The sequence below is a fragment of the Manis pentadactyla genome, chromosome 1 (assembly GCF_030020395.1).
Source record: "Manis pentadactyla isolate mManPen7 chromosome 1, mManPen7.hap1, whole genome shotgun sequence".
NCBI lineage: Eukaryota > Metazoa > Chordata > Mammalia > Pholidota > Manidae > Manis > Manis pentadactyla.
Window position 1 is genome coordinate 234,682,199 of NC_080019.1, and position 18,679 is coordinate 234,700,877.

The window sequence follows — 18,679 nt, forward strand, 5'->3', positions numbered from 1 at the left end:
TAAGTGATGTTGGGTACCTTTCATACGCCTGCTGGCTATGTGTAGGTCTTCTTTGGAGAAATGGCTATTCAAGTTTTTGCCCATTTTTTAAATGGATTATTTGTTGTTTTAATCAGATTTTTTGTTGTTGTTGAGTTGTAGGAGTTCCTTACATATTTCAGATACTAACCTTTTATCAAGACACATGGTTTGCAATTTCCCATTCAGCTTTTTTATTTTGTTGACTGTTTCTTTTGCTGTGTAGAATGAAATTTTTTGGTTAGAGGTGAGCCCATCTGTCTACTTTTTGTTTTTATTGTCTGTGCTTTTGGTGTCACATCCAAAAAAGAACTGCCAAGGCCAATGGGGAAGCTGTTTCCCTGTTTTCTTCCAGGGGTCACATGGTTTCAGGTCTTACATTAAGTCTTTGATCCATTTTGAGTTGATCTTTGTGTGTATATGGGTAAAATTTCATTCTTTTGCAAGTGTTTTCCCAACACCTTTTATTGAAGACAATCTTTCCCCATTGTGTATATTCTTGGTGCCCTTTGCCAAAGATCAGTTGGCTATATATGTGGGTTTCTTTTCAGGCTATTTTGGTTTTTTATTGTCATTATGTCTGGTTTTATACCATTGCTATGCTGTTTTGATGACCATAGCTTTGTAATATTTTGAAATCAAGAAGTGTGATGCCTCCAGCTCATTCAACTGTTTCTTCCCCTTTAGGGGCACCTCTTCCCCAACCTTAAGTGAACTCTTACACTCCCTGACAGCGCACCATGCATGTTAGGCACATAACATGTCTTCATTATAACTAGAATATTCCCTGTGTTTTGCTCTTTGCTCTTCCCCCCCACTCTTTTTCAAACAGCTTTGTTTCTGCACACAGGAACTATCCCCATGAAAATTCTCATTCTCATCTGTGACATGTCACCTGCATCCCAGACACCCCAACACACAGCCTGTGGGTTTAATTATTACTTCAAATCAACGTAGCCAAAACCAAACTCTTCATTGCCTTCACTCAACTGGCTTCAATAATTACAGCACCACTCTCCTGTCATCAAGGAAAAAACCATCAAGTCACATGTTGTAAAGAGAGAGAGAGAAAGGTAAGAGGAATAACTAAGTTTGTCACCACATTTAGTAGACTACTTATCTATTCAACATATAATTGTTGAATACCTACCATATACCAATACTCTCCTAAGTTGATAGGATTTGTTGGTGAATCCAATAAAAAAAATACAACTCTATTCTCATGGTGCTTACAGTCCAGAGGTAGGACACCAACGATAAGTGTGCTACATGGTATTAAGTGCTATGGAAAGATATAAAGCAAGGAAAGGACCCTGCAAATATGCATGCGTACGTGGGAGACAGTGATAACAGTGGTTCCCATCCCGGACAGGGTGGCCAGGAAAAGCCTGAAAGACTGATACTGAGTAAAAACTTCAAGAAAGTGAGGATGCAAGTCCAATGAGGATATCTGGGAACAGCAGGTGCAAAGAAAGGCCATGAAGTAGAAACGTGCTGTTTTCCTTTAATAATAATGAGGCTACTGTAAAGCAGACCAAGGGGGGAATGATAGGAAATGAGGTCACAGAGGTGATGAGGCTGGACTGGATCCTATAGGGCAAGATGCCTATTCTTCACAAGGCTGGGAACAGATCTTACAGGGCAAGATGCCTATTCTTTGCTAATCTGACTGCCCTTTTATCCTGGGGCCTTATCACTTCATGTCTGCAACAGCTTCTAGTTCATCTCCTCTATTTTCCAGTTTAACCTATATATTGCCACTGTGACAACCTCAAATCACCACCTTCAACATGTCAGTCCCTTGCTCAAGGATTCATACGGGTTATATAATGAAACAAGTCTAAATTAGTGTACCAGGTTTTCAGGGTTACCTAGACCTACTTAATCTTATCTCCAGCACTTTTTTTCTGATTGGGCATATACTGGGGTCTTTCTTTGTTCAAGGGGCTGTGAGCAAAGATGGATAAGAAACAGCTTTATAAATGGTTTATTTGACAAGGGTTACATCCGAAATGTATAAAGAACTCAGATGACTCAACACCAAAAAATAAATAAATAAATAACCCAGAAATTAGAAAATGGGCAGAGGACCTGAATAGATATTTTTCCAAAGACGACTTACAGATGGCCAACATGCACATGAAAGGGCACCCCAGATCGCTGATCCTCAGGGAGATGCAAATCAAAGCCACAGTAAGATGCCACCTCCATGAGTCAGGATGGCCACCATCCAAAAGACAATAAATAACAAGCGCTGGCAAGGATATGGAGAAAAGGGAGCCCTCCTACATTGTTGGTGGGAATGTAAATTGGTGCAGCCACTGTGGAAAGCAGTATGGAGATTTCTCAGAAAATTAAAATGGAAATACCGTATGACCCACTAATTCTACTAATAGGAATTTACCAGAAGAAAACAAAATCTCTATGATTTGAAAAGATATATGCACCCCTATGTTTATTGCTGCATTATTTACAATAGCCAAAATATGGAAGCAACCAAAATGTCCTTTAACAGATGAATGGATAAAGAAGATGTGGTACATATATAGAGTGGAATATTATTCAGGCATAAAAAGGAAGAAATCCTGCCATTTGTGACAACACAGATGGACCTAGAGGGTATTATGCTAAGTGAAGTAAGCCTGGTGGAGAAAGACAAATGCAATGGATTTCACCTATCTGTGGAATCTAAAAACAAAACAAAAGAAACAGCAGTAGACTCATAAACACTGAGAAGTGACTGGAGGTTACATGGGGGAGGGGTTGGGCTGGTGGGTGAAATAGGTGAAGGGGATAAAGAGGCACAAAAATCTCAATAACACTACAAATTAGTTGCAGGGATGAAAGTGCAGCATAGGGAATACAGTCAATGGCTCTACAGTATCTTCCTATGTTGACAGTAACTGCACTAGTGGGGTGAGCATTTAATAATGTACATAACTATCAAATCACTATGCTGTATACTCAAAACCCATGTAATATTGTATATCAACTACACTTCAATTAAAAAAATTAATTTAAAAAAAAGCTTGAATCTAAAGAAAAATCACTAGCAGATTCAAGACCTGGAGTTTCCTCCCAACACAAACATTTTCTTAGCTCCAATGACCTTTTCTAATTCCCTGCAAACATACATTAATGCCTTTCTTTACTCTTCCTGACTCATGTTTTTGTCTTTGCTACTTTTTATGCTTGAGTATCTTCTCTTCTTGAATTTACAATAAAACCCCAAATTCTTACAAGCAGGGCTGTAAGGCCCTGCACGATCTTCTCTTCAATCACCTGGGGGATATTCTTTCCTTTTCTCACTCTCCACACTACAGCACCCTGACCATGTCTCAGGGCTCTGAAGGGACCGAGCTCCTCCCAGCACGGCGACCTGCCAGACACACTACCCGCCTCCCTGTGCTAAGGCTCCTCGGATGCCAAAGAGCTTCTCCTCACTCCCATATGCACCATCTGCTTTTATAACAGTCATCACAACTTTCAAGCTACGTGCTTATTCCTGTGATCATCTGTTTACTGGTCTATCAGATCCTAAGTTCAAGGAAGACAAGCAGGAATCTCTTGCTCACCTCAGTGACCACAGCCTCTATCCCAGTACCTGGTGGACGCTTAATAAATACTGGTTGAATAAGTGAATTAATACCTTGTCTGGATCCTGGCCACTTTTTAATTCAGCTACTTTCATTTTCTCCAAGAGGTCTTTCTGGTTTCTCAGTCTTTCAATGGCCCTCTCTCCCTGACTTCTTTTCCTTTTTTAAAAATTAGTACTTTGAATATTGAATCCAAAACCCTGGTGACGATGGACGCAGCTCACTGTGACAGGAAAAGCCATCTCTCCCAGTGTACTGTGCATTTCAGTATATCCCAGTAACACTGCAAAGCTGGCTTTTATTTCCCAAGCTATACAATTTAATCCTTAAATATAAAGCAAAGTCTGAAATATAATTTATTAGAAAAAACATAAAACAAACAGAACTTCTTTTTTTTTTAGCTTAGGAAAACTCTTAAAGTGTGTGTCTTAACAGGTTGCATCTTGTTTCTTTCTCCATGACTCCTGGCTTTGTTTCAAGTCCTGCCACGTGTCAGGAAGACATCTCCTCATTTTACTTTTCCACTCAGCTTGTTTGGTACTTAAAAGTGGGAAAACATGTTTCACATCCTTCAGGAATCCTGTAAAGTCCTGCTCAGACCTCCTCAGGGGCAGGGACATTTCTTTCTAACTTCTAAATCCCTAGCAGTCATCGCGGGGGCCACAAGCAGGAAGCTCTCAGATAATGCTTACTTAACTGTTCAGTTAAATGAAAATTACTCAGTTCACAGGTGATTATTGGTACTTACATGATAGATGCACTTTCATTCATTCACTCAATAAGTATCTATTTAATAGTCCAATATCCAAAGTCCTGCAGTGAGCACTGGGGGTAAAATAGTACAAAAGACACACAAGGAAGCCCCACTTCAAGTGGGGAAATCTACATGCATGTGGACAATTACAGTATAATCTCTAGTAATGGGACAGGGCTAGGTACAGGGTGCGATCGTGGGCACAATGAAATACCAGGGTCTGAGGCCACCCATGAACACTGAGGAAAGTTTCATAAAATTGAGTTTTAAAGAACAGAAAGGAGGTTACCATGCCAACAAAGGTGGGGAGGTATGAAAGAACAAAGCACATTTAGACTAAGCCAAGTAAGTCATCCGGTGTAAGAGGATACATGAAATAAGGCTAGGGAAACGGGCAGAACTGTATCATGCAGGCCTCTTTGCCACGCCAGGTGACGAGAGCTTCCAGTTAGGTGGGAGCTGACAGGAACAGTCTGCATGCTCAAAAGACATGAACAGTGCTGGTGTGGAAATACCGTAGGATAGGAAGACAGCAGAGCAGGGGGTCTCTGGGAGAAATGTGAAGGATCTGGGGTGACAGCAGAGAGGAGCGGGGCAGTGAGCTGACTGATACTTAGGAGACAGAAGTTGACAGGATGCAGTGATTGACTGCGGCGGGGAGAGCAGGGCGGGCGGAGCCTAAGCCGACTCCCAAGATTCTGACGTGGATCTCTGCGCACATGATAATCCCCTCCATGGACTTCCTGGGTGCAGGGGCAAGTGCACATGTGAAGACAGAAAATGAATCAGCTGAGACATGCTGAGGCAGAAACGTGTGGGGGCTGACTAAGGGCAGACATCTGGGAGGAAAAGGCAACAAGGACCTGAAGCTCAGGGGAGAGGTCTTAATTTGAGATTAAGGTTCCAGGACTAAATAGTTATGATTCTGTTTAGAATGATGAAATGTCACAAAAAAGCAGAACTACCAAGGCCCTGCCAGATGCTGCTCTCCCTCCTGAGGACCACCCAATCCTCTGCAGGCCTTGGGTCTCAGGGTGCAGAAGGCGGGTCTGTGATTTGTCACTCGCATCAGCCCCTCTGTGTTTGCAGCAGAATCAGCAAGGAGACCTACGGTGGAGAAACAGGTGGCTTCTCCAGCCTGCTCCCCTGCGCACACATGTTCTCTGGCAGCGAGGTGAGATGTCTGGCAATCCTGAGCTCAGAACAGCACCATTCGACTGCAGACTAGACCAGCAATATTTGACTGGAAAGACAGTCACTCAAGGGTCCCCTGAGGAGAAAAAACAAGTCAACCAACTGCTCTCTATCAACGCTCTGCACACCTCCTGTAACATCTCTCCGACCTTCCATGACTTCTGACAACTGCTTGAAAATGATGTATAACCAACTTAATACCTAATCATGATTGATTGGTATCAATGAAAGCATGATTATCTGGTATTACCAGCTGAATGACCTAAACTTTATCAGGGCTTATACAACCACGCAATCCTAATGGAAAGAAGAAAGAATATTTATTGATTAAACTTGGATCTAAAATGCTGCCCATTGGTTCACTTCTAAAACTAAAGAGAGTATATGATATTTTCAGGTAAGGACCCTATAGTTGTATTATGTGAATGGGAAGGTGGTAACAGTTCTCTGACACAGATTTTTAAATGATCTTAAACATTTCCAGAAATTCTACCAAAAACAGGTTTTCTTACATTTCTTCTTTTCAAATGTTTGATTATTTCTTGAGGCTAATTACAAACAGTACGTCTAAAGATGAAACACCCTGCTCACTGATGTGCCTGCTCGGGTACTAACCGGAGCCACAGGGCACCCCAGGGGACCATGGCTTGGGTCTTGCCTGGGCAGTAAGCCCGTTAAAGCAGGCCCTGGGGGAGGGGCTGCAGTCACAGACAGACGGCCCCACCCCGGGCACTCAGCGACGACAGAGCGGCGTGCCCTGGTCTTCACCTGCACTGCGTGGACTCCCAGAGGTGCCACAGGTAAGGGGTGGGGCTGGGGCTGTGAGATTCCCATCATTCCCCTTCCCTTCAATGGTGGAGGGGTTTTAGGTTTCATATACTGAATTTTCTCATAAAACTGAGCTTCAAGGAAGGACTTTTCTACACACAAAAATAAATAATGAAGCTGACAAACCTCTGACATAGTAGAAAAGCAAGAGGGGCCAGAGTCTAGGCCACAGAGCACGGCCCACAGCCCCACCCGTGTGTGGCACTGGAGCTGCCCGCTCCACATGGCCTTCGCTACACGGCTTTCCTGGGAGCACATACTGGGAGCCACTGGTGACGAGGAAAGCCCCCACGCCCTCCCCAGCAAGAATATCATTTTAGTTCTATGCCAGGTGAAACAGAATGCTTTAATTTGGGGGGGGGGAGGGTCAAGATCAGAGGTGTTGTGAAGCATGGAAATTAATGCTTTTCTTTTCTAATCTATTATCTATCACTTTAATTTTTGGTTCTCCCACATCTAACAGGTAATTGGAAAAGTACAACAGTTGTTTTCGAATTTAAGTAAAAAATACAAGGCAAAAAACCCATAAAGCACTCTTAATACATGAAGACCCCAAATAATATATTTTTATACAAAAGTACCTCCAGATTTATTTTCTCTGTGCCCCCCCAGAAGACAACCACAGAGAAATGCTCAGAGTCCTTAAAATTCTGAGTTGGCCGTGAAGGTCACCTCACCCATGAGAGCCCCGCTGGCCTCCAGAGGGGAGCCTGGTGGGCCCCCTGAGCCTCCCACCCTCCAGAGGGGAGCACTGACACAGGGGATCGGGCCTAAGCCTCGCTGCTCTGCCAAGACACACGGTGTGCTGCCTGCCTGCCCCTCTCGGCAGCCTCTCCTCCCACCCCGGCTGAAGAGGGACCATGGAGTCAGGCCAACCTCCCCTTCTGCCCAGAAGACACTGAGCCCTTCACAGGGCTGCAAGGGCGCTGAGCATCATTAGCCGCTCTTCCCCTGGACCCACTCTCCCACTGCAGTGGGGCAGAGCCCAGGGCCTCCTGCACTCTAGGGCTGGGCCTCTCCACTGAATTTGCTTTGTTTGGCCTCCTGTGCGTTCTCTGACACGGAGCAGATGCACCCATCCACCTTCCCTCCCCTCCCATGGTGAGAGGAAAGACCGGGTCAGAACTTCCACGTGCAAGTAGGCTCAGGATACCCAAGAGGCCACAGGTGACGTCAAGGAACACTGGGGTGGGAGGCACAGATCTCCACTAAGAGGATGTCACTTTATCTCGTTTGCCTCCTCTATACAGTATGCAGCTCTCTTCCCTGGGGGCCAGAGATGCCGGTGGCCAGGCCATATCATCCTGCACCAACACGAACCTCATCAGAACATCTAGAAACTTTTACCTGATCTGCTTGCCTTCTCTCATATCATATAAGGAAAAGAAGACATCAGTATCTTCCCCAATGGTATTGTAGGTGAAGCTCTTCAGGCTGAGGAAGAAGTGATGTGGCACTGGCATCCGACAGCTTTCCCCGTGACGTGGGCGCATCGTGTCTACCTAGTGCGGAAGGCAAAGCACAGTGATTTCCATCCTGGGTATTCACCACACTGACCAGGAACAACATGAACGCTAAGTGGTGAGCCGTCCTTATTCTGCTGAAGGGCATCATTCAGAGAGACTGGAAGTGTTTTCCCTGCTAGTAAGGGAGCTGTGTCAACACGCTTGGTTTGCGGTGGGCAAATATGCAGCTGGGAGAAGCAAACAATGAAGGGGATTCGGGGGCAGTAATTCAACCTACGAGTAAACTCAAAATCCCCACCGGGTCACCACCACCTAGTTCTCCAGGGAGCCATTTTCAGAGGCAGTTCTTGGAGATGCCATGATGACCCTGGAGCACTTGATTTATACCGTTAGACTGTAGTGGTTACCACTCTAAACAGCATTTCTATTTTCCCCCAGATTGATTCATTTGAGCCTCTCAGCCTCATTTGTTTCCATGGTGCCCATGTAGGCTTGCAGAGAGGGGCGGAGACGTGCCCAACCTGCCTGGAGGCCAGGCCCCACAGCGGAAAGGACCACACGGGAGAAGCCAGTGGTGCCTGTCCTCTCCTGGGGCACCCGGTGTATGGTCTCTTAGAAGACAGCTGAGGGAAAAGACTGAGAGGCCTGTGAGCTGCTTACCTGGGATGTGCTTTGCTGTACACTCTGCCGGCTAGATAAATGCTGTGGAAATAAAGAATGAAAAATTCACTCAACTAGGAAGGAAACTAACTTCGATCAAGCATCTTCTATATGCTAGGCACTCGGCTATGTTTCTTATATGTGTGACCTCCTTTAATTCTGATAACGTTACACAAATGCCGTTTGTATTTGATGGAAGCAGCTAAGGCTTGGTGTAAGGAATGATCTACTGAAGATCACACAGCAAACTGGTGGCAAACCCACCTCTCCAGTTCAGAGAGCTAGCCAGGTCACAGCTGGGCGCCTGCTACCGGGTGTCTGCTTTGGCGCTGTACCGTTCTGAGCTGCGGGACCCAGCTCCCCGCTGCAGGAGGTGCAGCCTCTAAGCAAAGGGGTTCCCTCCCAAACATCTCCCCGTGCTGCTCTTTGCTGCTGGCTGTTTTGGAAGATGTAGTTCCAGGCCCAGCTACACACAAATGGGTTGTGAGACTTCAACCTGCTTACTCTCTCCAAGAGATGTTCTCCTCCACCGCAAAACTGAGGTAAAAGCTTGTATTGTTTTCCTCATGGGGTTTTTGGGAAGCTCAAATTACATGATGCGATGCAGCATGACACAGTAGTTGGGGACCTAAGGCCAGACTTCAGGACGTCTGGTTTTAAATCTTGATTCACACTTGTGTTTCCTCAGCTGTGAAGTCAGGATAACCTTTTGTGCTGCACTCAACCTCACAGGATTTTGTGCAGATTAACTCACATAGTACTTCATACTGTGACTGATCAGTGTTATCTATTATTAGCATTCTTCTATTATTATTGGTATTCTTCACTATAATTAGTTATCACAGAAAAGCCAGGCACACTCATAAGTAAACCCTGGGCAGAAATAATGGTAGGTGCACAACCATTCGGGCTCTGGCTGCAGTTAACGCAGCAATGCAATGCAAGTCTCTGTGCCGCCCCCTGGGGGCCTGGAGGTGTGAAAGCACTCACTTCCTGAACTGTCCCACGTCACTGCGGACAAGAGGAACGGCGGCTGGGTGGAATCGTTTTGTTTGTTTTCTAAATACACACATATTAACCCTAAATAAAACTGAAGAACAATTAAATAATAACTTAAATGCATCTCATTAGCTACATTTGCTAATTATTAAGTATTCCAGTGCTTTATTAGCTATGTTAGTTATGTATTATTGACTATTAGTTCATTCATAGGACTATATGTTCCCTGGGACATATTAAATGTACTAAAAAACAGGCCTTTATTAGCTAGGAAAATCATTACAAAGAAAGTATACATACAAAACAAAACTTCATATATAAATAGGCTACAAAACAGCTTTTAAAAAATCAGGCTTTCAAAAACTCAAGCTTCCAGTGGTTCCCTGACCCAGGGCCCCCTGGGCGGGTTGCCGGCCTGACACTTTCCTTTGCTTTATTTGACAGTCAGGAGCTTCACTGTCGTTCTTCTGAAGCAGACTGACTGACTAACTCTTAAATGATTACCAATCATAACAAATGATCGATTGTAACAATATGCAGGAGTTTACTGCTAATTTCAGTGTCAAACATCTCTTCTGACAATGTCATCCCAGACTTCAGAAGCATCCAATCTGGGGAGAACTTTTCCAGCCTAGCCGGAAACCACATGGGCGGCCGCAGAATGGCCCTGGGGCTGGCGGTCTGCAGCGCCATTCACGGTGCTGAGCGCCCTGCTGCCGGCGGCCTTCAGCGGGCCCTCGCCACCTGTGAGGACGTGCCCTGCTTCCATGTGTCCTGCCCAACTCCAGGCTCTGCCTTCCCAGGAGTCCTAATCATCTTGGTATCCTAAGTGCCTCGCAGTGTACATTGGCATTGCTAATAGGGTGTAATATTAATCATTTTGGTTAAAAAATACGGCACATAACCTTATTTTAAAGCTAAAAATGTGATTACCTAATCATCTGGTTATTTTTCATAAACCTTAAAGAATTGTTTGCTGTTAATTTTCCTAATAATATTTTTCTAATTAACAATATAAAATATTTAAAGACGTGTGTGTGTGGGTATGGGTGTGATTTGGCTGGCATGTCTCTCTCTGTGTAACTATCTATCTGGCCAAATACTAATACTTTTTCTTTTAACCTACACTTTGTTAACACTGGTAACTAGGAAAACTTAATTTTATCCAAGTTTTCTCATTTATTACTAGATAGTCGAACAAAACATTCTCTTAAAATTGCTTTAATGTCCTTTGTGTCTGGAATAAATTTTCCTTTCTCATTTATGGGGGAAAAAAAAGAAAGGAAAGAAATGCATGGATTACATTATTGCCTCTGTCAGATTTTCCCCCATAGAGAAGTTGTTCTCAGCCCTTTGAAATCTCCAGTACATGGGGGAAAAAAACTATGCAACTTTAGACAATCTATTCAACAGAATGAGAGTCAACTGTTTGCTATGTATGTTGGGGAGGGAATTGTGTTAGGTATTGTGGGTCTTACAAGGAAATTTAAGACATAACCTAGTCAGGATAACCAATGAAAAGATGCTTGATCATTAGCAAATAACGATTGATTTAAATTCAAAAAATGGAAACATCAACACTGATCTACTAAAAAAATTAACTAGCTCTAGAAGGTAATAGACTAAGAGTTCCCAACCCATGCTGATGCAAAGGATAAGAACGTAGCAGGTTGTAATGTGAATATTCTGTTAGATCTTTCTACAGTTTAGGAGCTCTCCTAATATGTAATCTTCAAGGGTCTGCACTTCCCAAAGAGGCATGGCTAACTGACGGTAACACACATACTTGGTATTGCCCTTTGCAATGCTTCCTAGTTTGGACAGCAGCAGTTGTCTATTGTTGAAAGTGGGTGTAGACTTGTTACTGTGCAGACAAGACTAGTGAGGAGCCTTAAGAGCTTCCTTTGGTTCCTGTCGTATGTAACAGAAAGCCATGTGTGTATCTAAAATTCCTGTCATTCCTTGCCATGCAACACTTCTATACAGGCTGCAATGCAAACTGAAGGCATTAATCCTCTTTATGAAGGTTTACTTGTGAAATGTGTAGCCAGGGGCATTATTATAACGAGAGAGTTTTGTATTGAGTCTCTGTAATCTCCAGTCATGGATTTAAATGTTAATACAAAAAATTCTAAAAAATGACTCCTTTGAACCTTGTTAATAAATTTAAGATATAACCAAAACATTTACTCTGCATTTACTGTATGCAATTTAACATAAAAAAGTGGTTTTCAATGAACTTATGGACTCTGAAAATCAGTTACTCTTCATTACATCTAATTCTTTCTATCTAAAAGCAAATACATGGTATAAAAAAACAAAGTTCAGCATAAGATGAAATAAATAAAAAGGGACTTGAAACATTTTAGTCAACATTTAAATTTATTAAAAGTAATATAAGCAGTTTTAAAAGTTAAATAGCCCTAAAAGGCTTGCAATAAAATTATCAGTCTTCTGTTCACCATCCTGTTCCCTAGAGATAAGCACTTTCAACTCTACTGTGTTTCTTCCTAGAACTTATCAACTACTTCTAAATGTCATATTTATACTGCTCTCTCTTTATCCAATTTTAGACTTATCTATTGGCTTTTTATCATGGCAGCTGAGGATTTTCACCTTTGTTTACATCCATGTCCCTTCATCCATCCTCCTCATAATCTCACAATTTTGGTTAAAGCTTGCTTACACTATTGTAGTGTTTAAGTATTGCTCACCACTGAGCCAGGCAGTGCACTTCAGTTTCCATCCCCTTTCTTCTACACTTTCTGCTTTTGTACTGCAGATACTCGGTTTTATTTAAATTCTGGGGTTCTTCCCTATAACCTCTACCAACTCTGTAAGATACCTTTCGGTAGCATTCTCCAGAAGGTAAACCCCAGCAGAGATGAGGTGAAGTCGCTGAGTGCTGGAAACAGCCCCCCTGGCTGCGTGCTGCTTCCTTCTGCAGTTACTCCCTAGGCCAACTGCACCCCTGCCATCCTGGGACTTCGGTGTTGACCTGAGCCCTCTGCACCTCTCATTTGGGTCAGACTCCCTTTCCTGGATGGCACATAATACCGTCTTTTGATTTACTCCCTCATTCTAGAGAAATAATTTATTCTTCAGTAGTTTCCTAAAAAAGGGTTTAAGAGCCTTTTTTTTTTTTTTTTTGAGACCATGAGTGACCAAAGTTTTCTTTAGGCTACTTTCCTACTTGAATGATAAAGTGGCTGAGTAAACACAGAATTCTAAGTTGAAATTAATTTTCCTTCAGAATTTTAAAGGCAATGCTTAATTATTTTCTGTTTTTCAATGTTGCTATTAAGAAGACAAATGCTTACAACAAATACTTAGAAGGTAACCTATTTTTCTTTCTGGAAGCTTTTAGCTTCAGTGAACTGAAATTTCACAGTTAAGTGCTAATTATTTTGTTGGGCCCTTTCTATCTGGAGACTCATACCTGTGTTCTGGGAAGATTTTCTTCCCCAATTTTATTGAGATATAATTGACATATAACAATGTATAAGTTTTAGGTTTACAACTCAATGATTTGATACATGTATATATTGTGAAATGAGCACCACAATAAAGTTAATACATTTTTCATCTAACATAATTACCTTTTTTGTTGTTGTCATGGTGAGAACATTTAAGATATACTCTAATTTTAGCAACTTTCACATATACAAGGCACTGCTGTTAAGTATAGTCACCATGCTATACACCACACTAGACCCCAGAACTTGATCCTCTTACAACTGGAAGTTAGGACCCTTTGACTAACATCTCCTTATTTCCCCCCCTCCAGGCCTGGTAGACACCAATCTTTCTCTGTTTTTGAGTTCAGCCTTAGACTCCATATGTAAGTGAGGTCATAAAGTATTCATTATTCCCTATCTGACTCGTTTCACTTAGCATAATGCTCTCAAGGTTCATGGTGCCTCCATGTTGACACCAATGACCAGATTTCCTTCTTTATTGTGGCTGAACAATATTAATATGTCATTGTATATAAACACCACTTTTTATCCATTCATCTGCTGATGGGAACTTAGGTTGTTTCTACATCTTGGATATTGTGAATAATGTACAATGAACATAGGGGTGCAGATGTCCCTCTGAGATCCTGATTTCAATTCCTTTGGATAAATAAAATACCAGAAACAGAAGTGCTAGATCATATGGTAGTTCTATTTTTTTATTTTTTAAGGAGCCTCTATACTGTTTTCCACAGCAACTGCACGAGTTTACAGATCCATCAACAGTGCACAGGTCCACATCCTTGCTGGCATTTATCTTTTGTCTTTTTGATGCTGGGCATTCTACCAGGTATGAGGTAATATCTCATCCTGGTTCTGATTTGCATTTACCCAATGATTATAGTAATACTGAATACCTTTTCATGTACTTATGTGTCTTCTTTGGAAAAAAGCCAGATCCTTTGCCCACCTTAAAAAATCAGATTATTTGGGGTTTTTTTGTTATTGAGTTTTAGGAGTTCCTTACATATTCTGGATATTAACTGTTGATCAGATATAAGGTTTGCAATATTTTATCCTATTCCATAGGCTGACTTCTTATTTTGTAGCTTGTTCTTTTGCTGAGGAGCTGTTCATTTGATATAATCCCACTTGTTGATTTTTGCTTTTGTTACTCATGCTTTTGGTGTCGTATCCACAAAATCATTGCCAATTCCAATGTCAAGAGGCTTTCCCCCCATATTTTCTCCTAGGAGATTCACAATTTAAGACCTAACATTTAAGTCCTTAATCCATTTGGAGTTAATGTTTGTGAGTGGTGTAAAACAGGTATAATTTCATTCTTCTACATGTGAATATCCAGTTTTCCCAACATTTATTGAAGAAACTATCCTTTATGCATTGAATAATACTGGCTTTCTTGTCAAATATTAGCTGATCATATATATATGGGTTTATTCCTGGCCCATTTTTCTATGTGTTTTTATATAGACTGAAATCAGGAAGTGTGATGCCTCCAGCTTTGTTCTTTCTCAAGATTGCTTTGGCTATTCAGGATCTGCTGTGGTTCCAGAAGAATTCTAGGATTTTATTTTTTCCTATGAAAAATGCCATTTAAATTTATACAAATTGCCTTGAAACTACAGATGGCTTTGGATAGTATGGACATTTTAACAATATTAACTCTTTCAATTCTCGAACATGGGATATCTTCCCATTTATTTGTGTCTTCCTTAATTTCTTTTACCAATATCTTATAGTAATGGGATTGTTTTCTTTTTCAAATAGTTAACTGTTAGTATATTCTGATTTTTGTGATTATTTTTTATGTTTATTTTTATCCTGAAACTTTATTGAATTTATTAATTTTAACAGTTCTTTGGTGGAATCTTCTGGATTTTCTATATGTAAGATCATGTCAACTGCAAAGAGAAACAATTTAACTTCTCCCTTTCTAATCTGGATGCCTTTTTTTCTTTTTCTTGCCTAACTGTTCTGACGAGGACTTCTGGTACAGTGTTGAATAGAAAAGATGAAATGCACTCTTGTCTTGTTCTTCTTTGAGGAATAGCTTTCAACCTTTAACTATTGAGTATGATATTTAGCCATTGGCTTGTCATGTATGGCCTTTATTATGTTGCACTGTGTTCTTTCTATGTCTATTTTGTTGTGAGTTTTTATGAATGGATGTTGAAATTTGTCAAGTGCATTTTCTGCATCTATTGAGATGATCATTTCTATCTCTCATTCCATTAATATGGCATATCACATTTACTGATTTGCATATGATAAACCACCCTTGCATCCCAGGAAAAAATTCCATTTGATCATGGTGTATAATCCTTCTAATGTTCTATTGAATTCTGTTTGCTAGTATTTTGTTGAGAATTCTTACATCTATATTCATCAGGAATACTGGCCTGTAGTTTTCTTTCCTTGTAGCATTCTTATCTAGCTTTGGTATCAGGATAATGCTGGCCTTGTGAAAAAAAAAAAGTTTGGGAGTGTTCCCTGCTCTTCAATCTTTTTGAAAGTTTGAGAAGGATTGGCATTCATTATTCTTAAACTTTTGAGAGAATTCACATATGAAGCCATCTGGTTTTACAATGTTGAGAAGTTTTTGATTCGTGATGTTATTTGTTCAGTTTCTCTATTTCTTCATGATTTAGTCTTAACAGGTTGTATGTTTCTATCTAGGTTGTCCAATTTGTAGGAACATAATTGTTCACTTATTCATGATTATTTGTATTTCTGTTTTATCAGTTGTAATGTATCCTCCATTATAATTTTATTTACTTAAGTCTTCTTTTTTTATTGGTAATTCTACCTAAAAGTTTGTCAATTTTAGCATTTTGAAAAAAAGTCTTAGTGTTTTTTTTTCTATTGTTTTTCTATTTTCTATGTCATTTATTTTTGCTTCAGTCTTTGTTTTATCTTTTCTTCTGCTAACTTTGGGCTTAATTTGTTCTGCTAGTTCTTTGAGGTATAAAGTTTGGTTGAGGTTTTTTTTTTTAATATAAGCATTTATCACGATAAACTTTCCTTTTAGAGCTGCTTTGGCTGCATCTTATAAATTTTAGTATGCTGTGTTTCCATTTTTGTTTGTCTCAAGATTTTTTAAAATTTCCACTTTGATTTCTTCTTTGACCCATTGGTTGTTTAGGAGTGTGTTTCTTACCTTCCATATATTTGTGAATTTTCCAGTCTTCTTCCTGCTATTGATTTCTAGTTTCAAACCTTTGTGATCAGAAAATATATTTCTGTGATTTTAATCTTCTTAAAGTTCTTAAAACTTCTTTTGTGGCCCAACATGTTATCTGTGCTGGAGAATAATACTCTTTGTGTGTTTGAGAAGAATGTGTAACCTGCTGCTGTTGGATGGAATATTCTTTATACATCTGTCAGGTCCAGTTGGTACTAAATGTAGTTAAGGTAATTTGTCCTTATTGATTTTCTGTCTGGGTGATCAATCCGTTGTTGAAAGTGGGGTAGTCAAGTACCCTACTATTATTGTATTGCTGTCTATTTCTCCCTTCAGTTATGTTAATATTTGCTTTATATATTTAGGTGCTTTAAAACTGGGTACATGTATATTTATAGTTGTCATATAGTCTTGGTGAACTGACTCTTCACCATTATATAATAACCTTATTCATCTCATTACAGTTTTTGAATTAAAGTCTATTTTGTCTGATAGAAGAATAACTACCATTGCCATCTTTTGGGTTCCATTTGCATGGAATATCTTTTTCTATGCCTTCACTTTCGGCATATGTGTCCCCAAAACTAAAGTGAGTCTTTGTAGGTAGCATATTCTTGGATCATGTTTTGTTTTTTTAATCCATTCAGCCACTCTATGTCTTTTGATTGAGAATTTAATCCATTTATATTTAAATTATTGATGGGTAATTATTTACTATTGTCAGTTTTAAAACATATTCTGGCTCATTTTATAGTTATTCTGTTCCTTTCCTCCTCTTTTGCTGTCTTTCTTTGTGAACCGATGATTTTCCACAGTGATATGCTTTGATTCCCTTCTCTTTATCTTGTGTGTATATACTTGTAGGTTTTTGCTTTCTGATTACATGAGGCTTAAATAAAATATCTTATGCACATAACAGTCTATTTTAAACTGATTACAACTTAACTTCAATCCTTTATAAAATTTCTACCCTTAAAAATAAAAAATAAAAAAATTTCTACCCTTTTATTCACCCCCACACTTTATGTTTTGATGTCACAATTTACATCTTTTTATTGTGTATCCTTTATCAAATTACATTAGCTATAGTTATTTTTAATTCTTCTGCCCTTAACTTTTGTGCTATAGTATATACCACCATATTACAGTATTGGGAGTATTTTGAGTGTGACTATATACTTACCTTTACCACTGTGCTTTATATACGTTCATATGTTTTCATGTTACTAATTAGTATCCTTTTATTTCAGCTTGATGAAATTTCAGCATTTTTTGTAAGGCAGGTCTAATAGTAATTAACTCCCTCAGCTTTTGTCTGGAAAAGTTGTTATATCTCCTTCATTTCTGAAGAACAATCTGCTGAGTTTTCTTGGTTGATAGGTTTCTTTTTTCAGCACTTTGAATACATCATTCCACTTTCTCCTGGCTTGCATGGTTTCTGCCAAGAAATACACTCATATCCTTACGGGGTTTCCTTTGTAAGTGACAAGTTTATTTTCTCTTGCTGTTTTCAAGATTCTTTGTCTTTGATTTTTTGAGTTTTCTTACAATGTCTTGGAGAAGATCTCTTTGGGTTGAAATTATTTGAGGACCTATTTGAACTTGGATGTCCAAATCTCTCCCCAGTTTATTACATTCAATAAACTTTCATCCTCTCTTTCCCCCTTTTCCTCCTGGTACTCCAATAATGTGTAGGCTGAATTTTCTTAATGGTGTTCTATAAGTCCCATAGGCTTTCTTCATTGTTTCTTTTTGTTCCTTTTTGACGGGATACTATCAATTGATCTGTCTTTGTGTTCACATTCTCTCCTGCTTGGTCCGGTCTGATGCTGAAGCTCTCTATTGAGTTCTTCAGGTCAGTCACTGTATTCTTCAGCTCCAAAATTTATGTTTGGTTCTTCTATATGTTTTCTATCTTTTTGCTGAATTCTCTTTTAATTCTTGTATTGTTTACCTGTTTTTGTTGAATTGCTTAGCTGTGTTCTCATGTAATTCTCCAAGCATCTTTAGAAAATTTATTCTGAATTCTTTGTCAGACAATCTGTGTATGTTCCTTTGAGATCAGTTTAAAAAGTTCACTGTGTTCCTTTGGTGGTGCCATGTTTCTCTGATTCTTCTAGATTCCTGTAGCTTTGCATAGTTGTCTGCACAGTTAAAGAGTGGTCACCTCTCTACACTTTATGGACTGACTTAGGTAAGGAAAGACCTTCACCTACGGGGGTGGGGAGGAGCATGCTATAGCATGCTGTTGACTCTGGGCCTAGAGGTACAAGTGCCAAGCATGAGGTGTGTGGCAGCTCTAGGCCCAGAGGTACACACTGTCTCACTGGCTCAGGCCACATGGGTCCTCAACATCAATAATCATGTGACCCTTGGGGAGAGCTTGGAGGGTACACAATGGCTGCAAGGGGTGTTGGTAACTTGGTAACTCTCCCAGGTCCAATGGCTATGGACCAGGCTAGGCAGCAGTGGTGGCCAGAGCTGGAAGTGTACCCATGGTTGGC

At 40.3% G+C, this 18,679-nt stretch overlaps 1 protein-coding gene across 7 annotated transcripts in view; it reads right to left on the reverse strand.

Annotated features, from left to right (window-relative positions):
- DOCK3 (dedicator of cytokinesis 3) overlaps positions 1–18,679 on the reverse strand; it is a 347,773-nt gene that overhangs the window by 141,998 nt on the left and 187,096 nt on the right. For all 7 annotated transcript variants that reach the window (XM_057487070.1, XM_057487065.1, XM_057487062.1 and 4 more), the window contains exons 8-9: positions 8,517–8,558; positions 7,738–7,892 (exon numbers count right to left, since the gene is read on the reverse strand). In XM_057487070.1, coding sequence (XP_057343053.1) covers positions 7,738–7,892; positions 8,517–8,558 — 197 coding nt within the window. The remainder of the gene's footprint in view (positions 1–7,737; positions 7,893–8,516; positions 8,559–18,679) is intronic.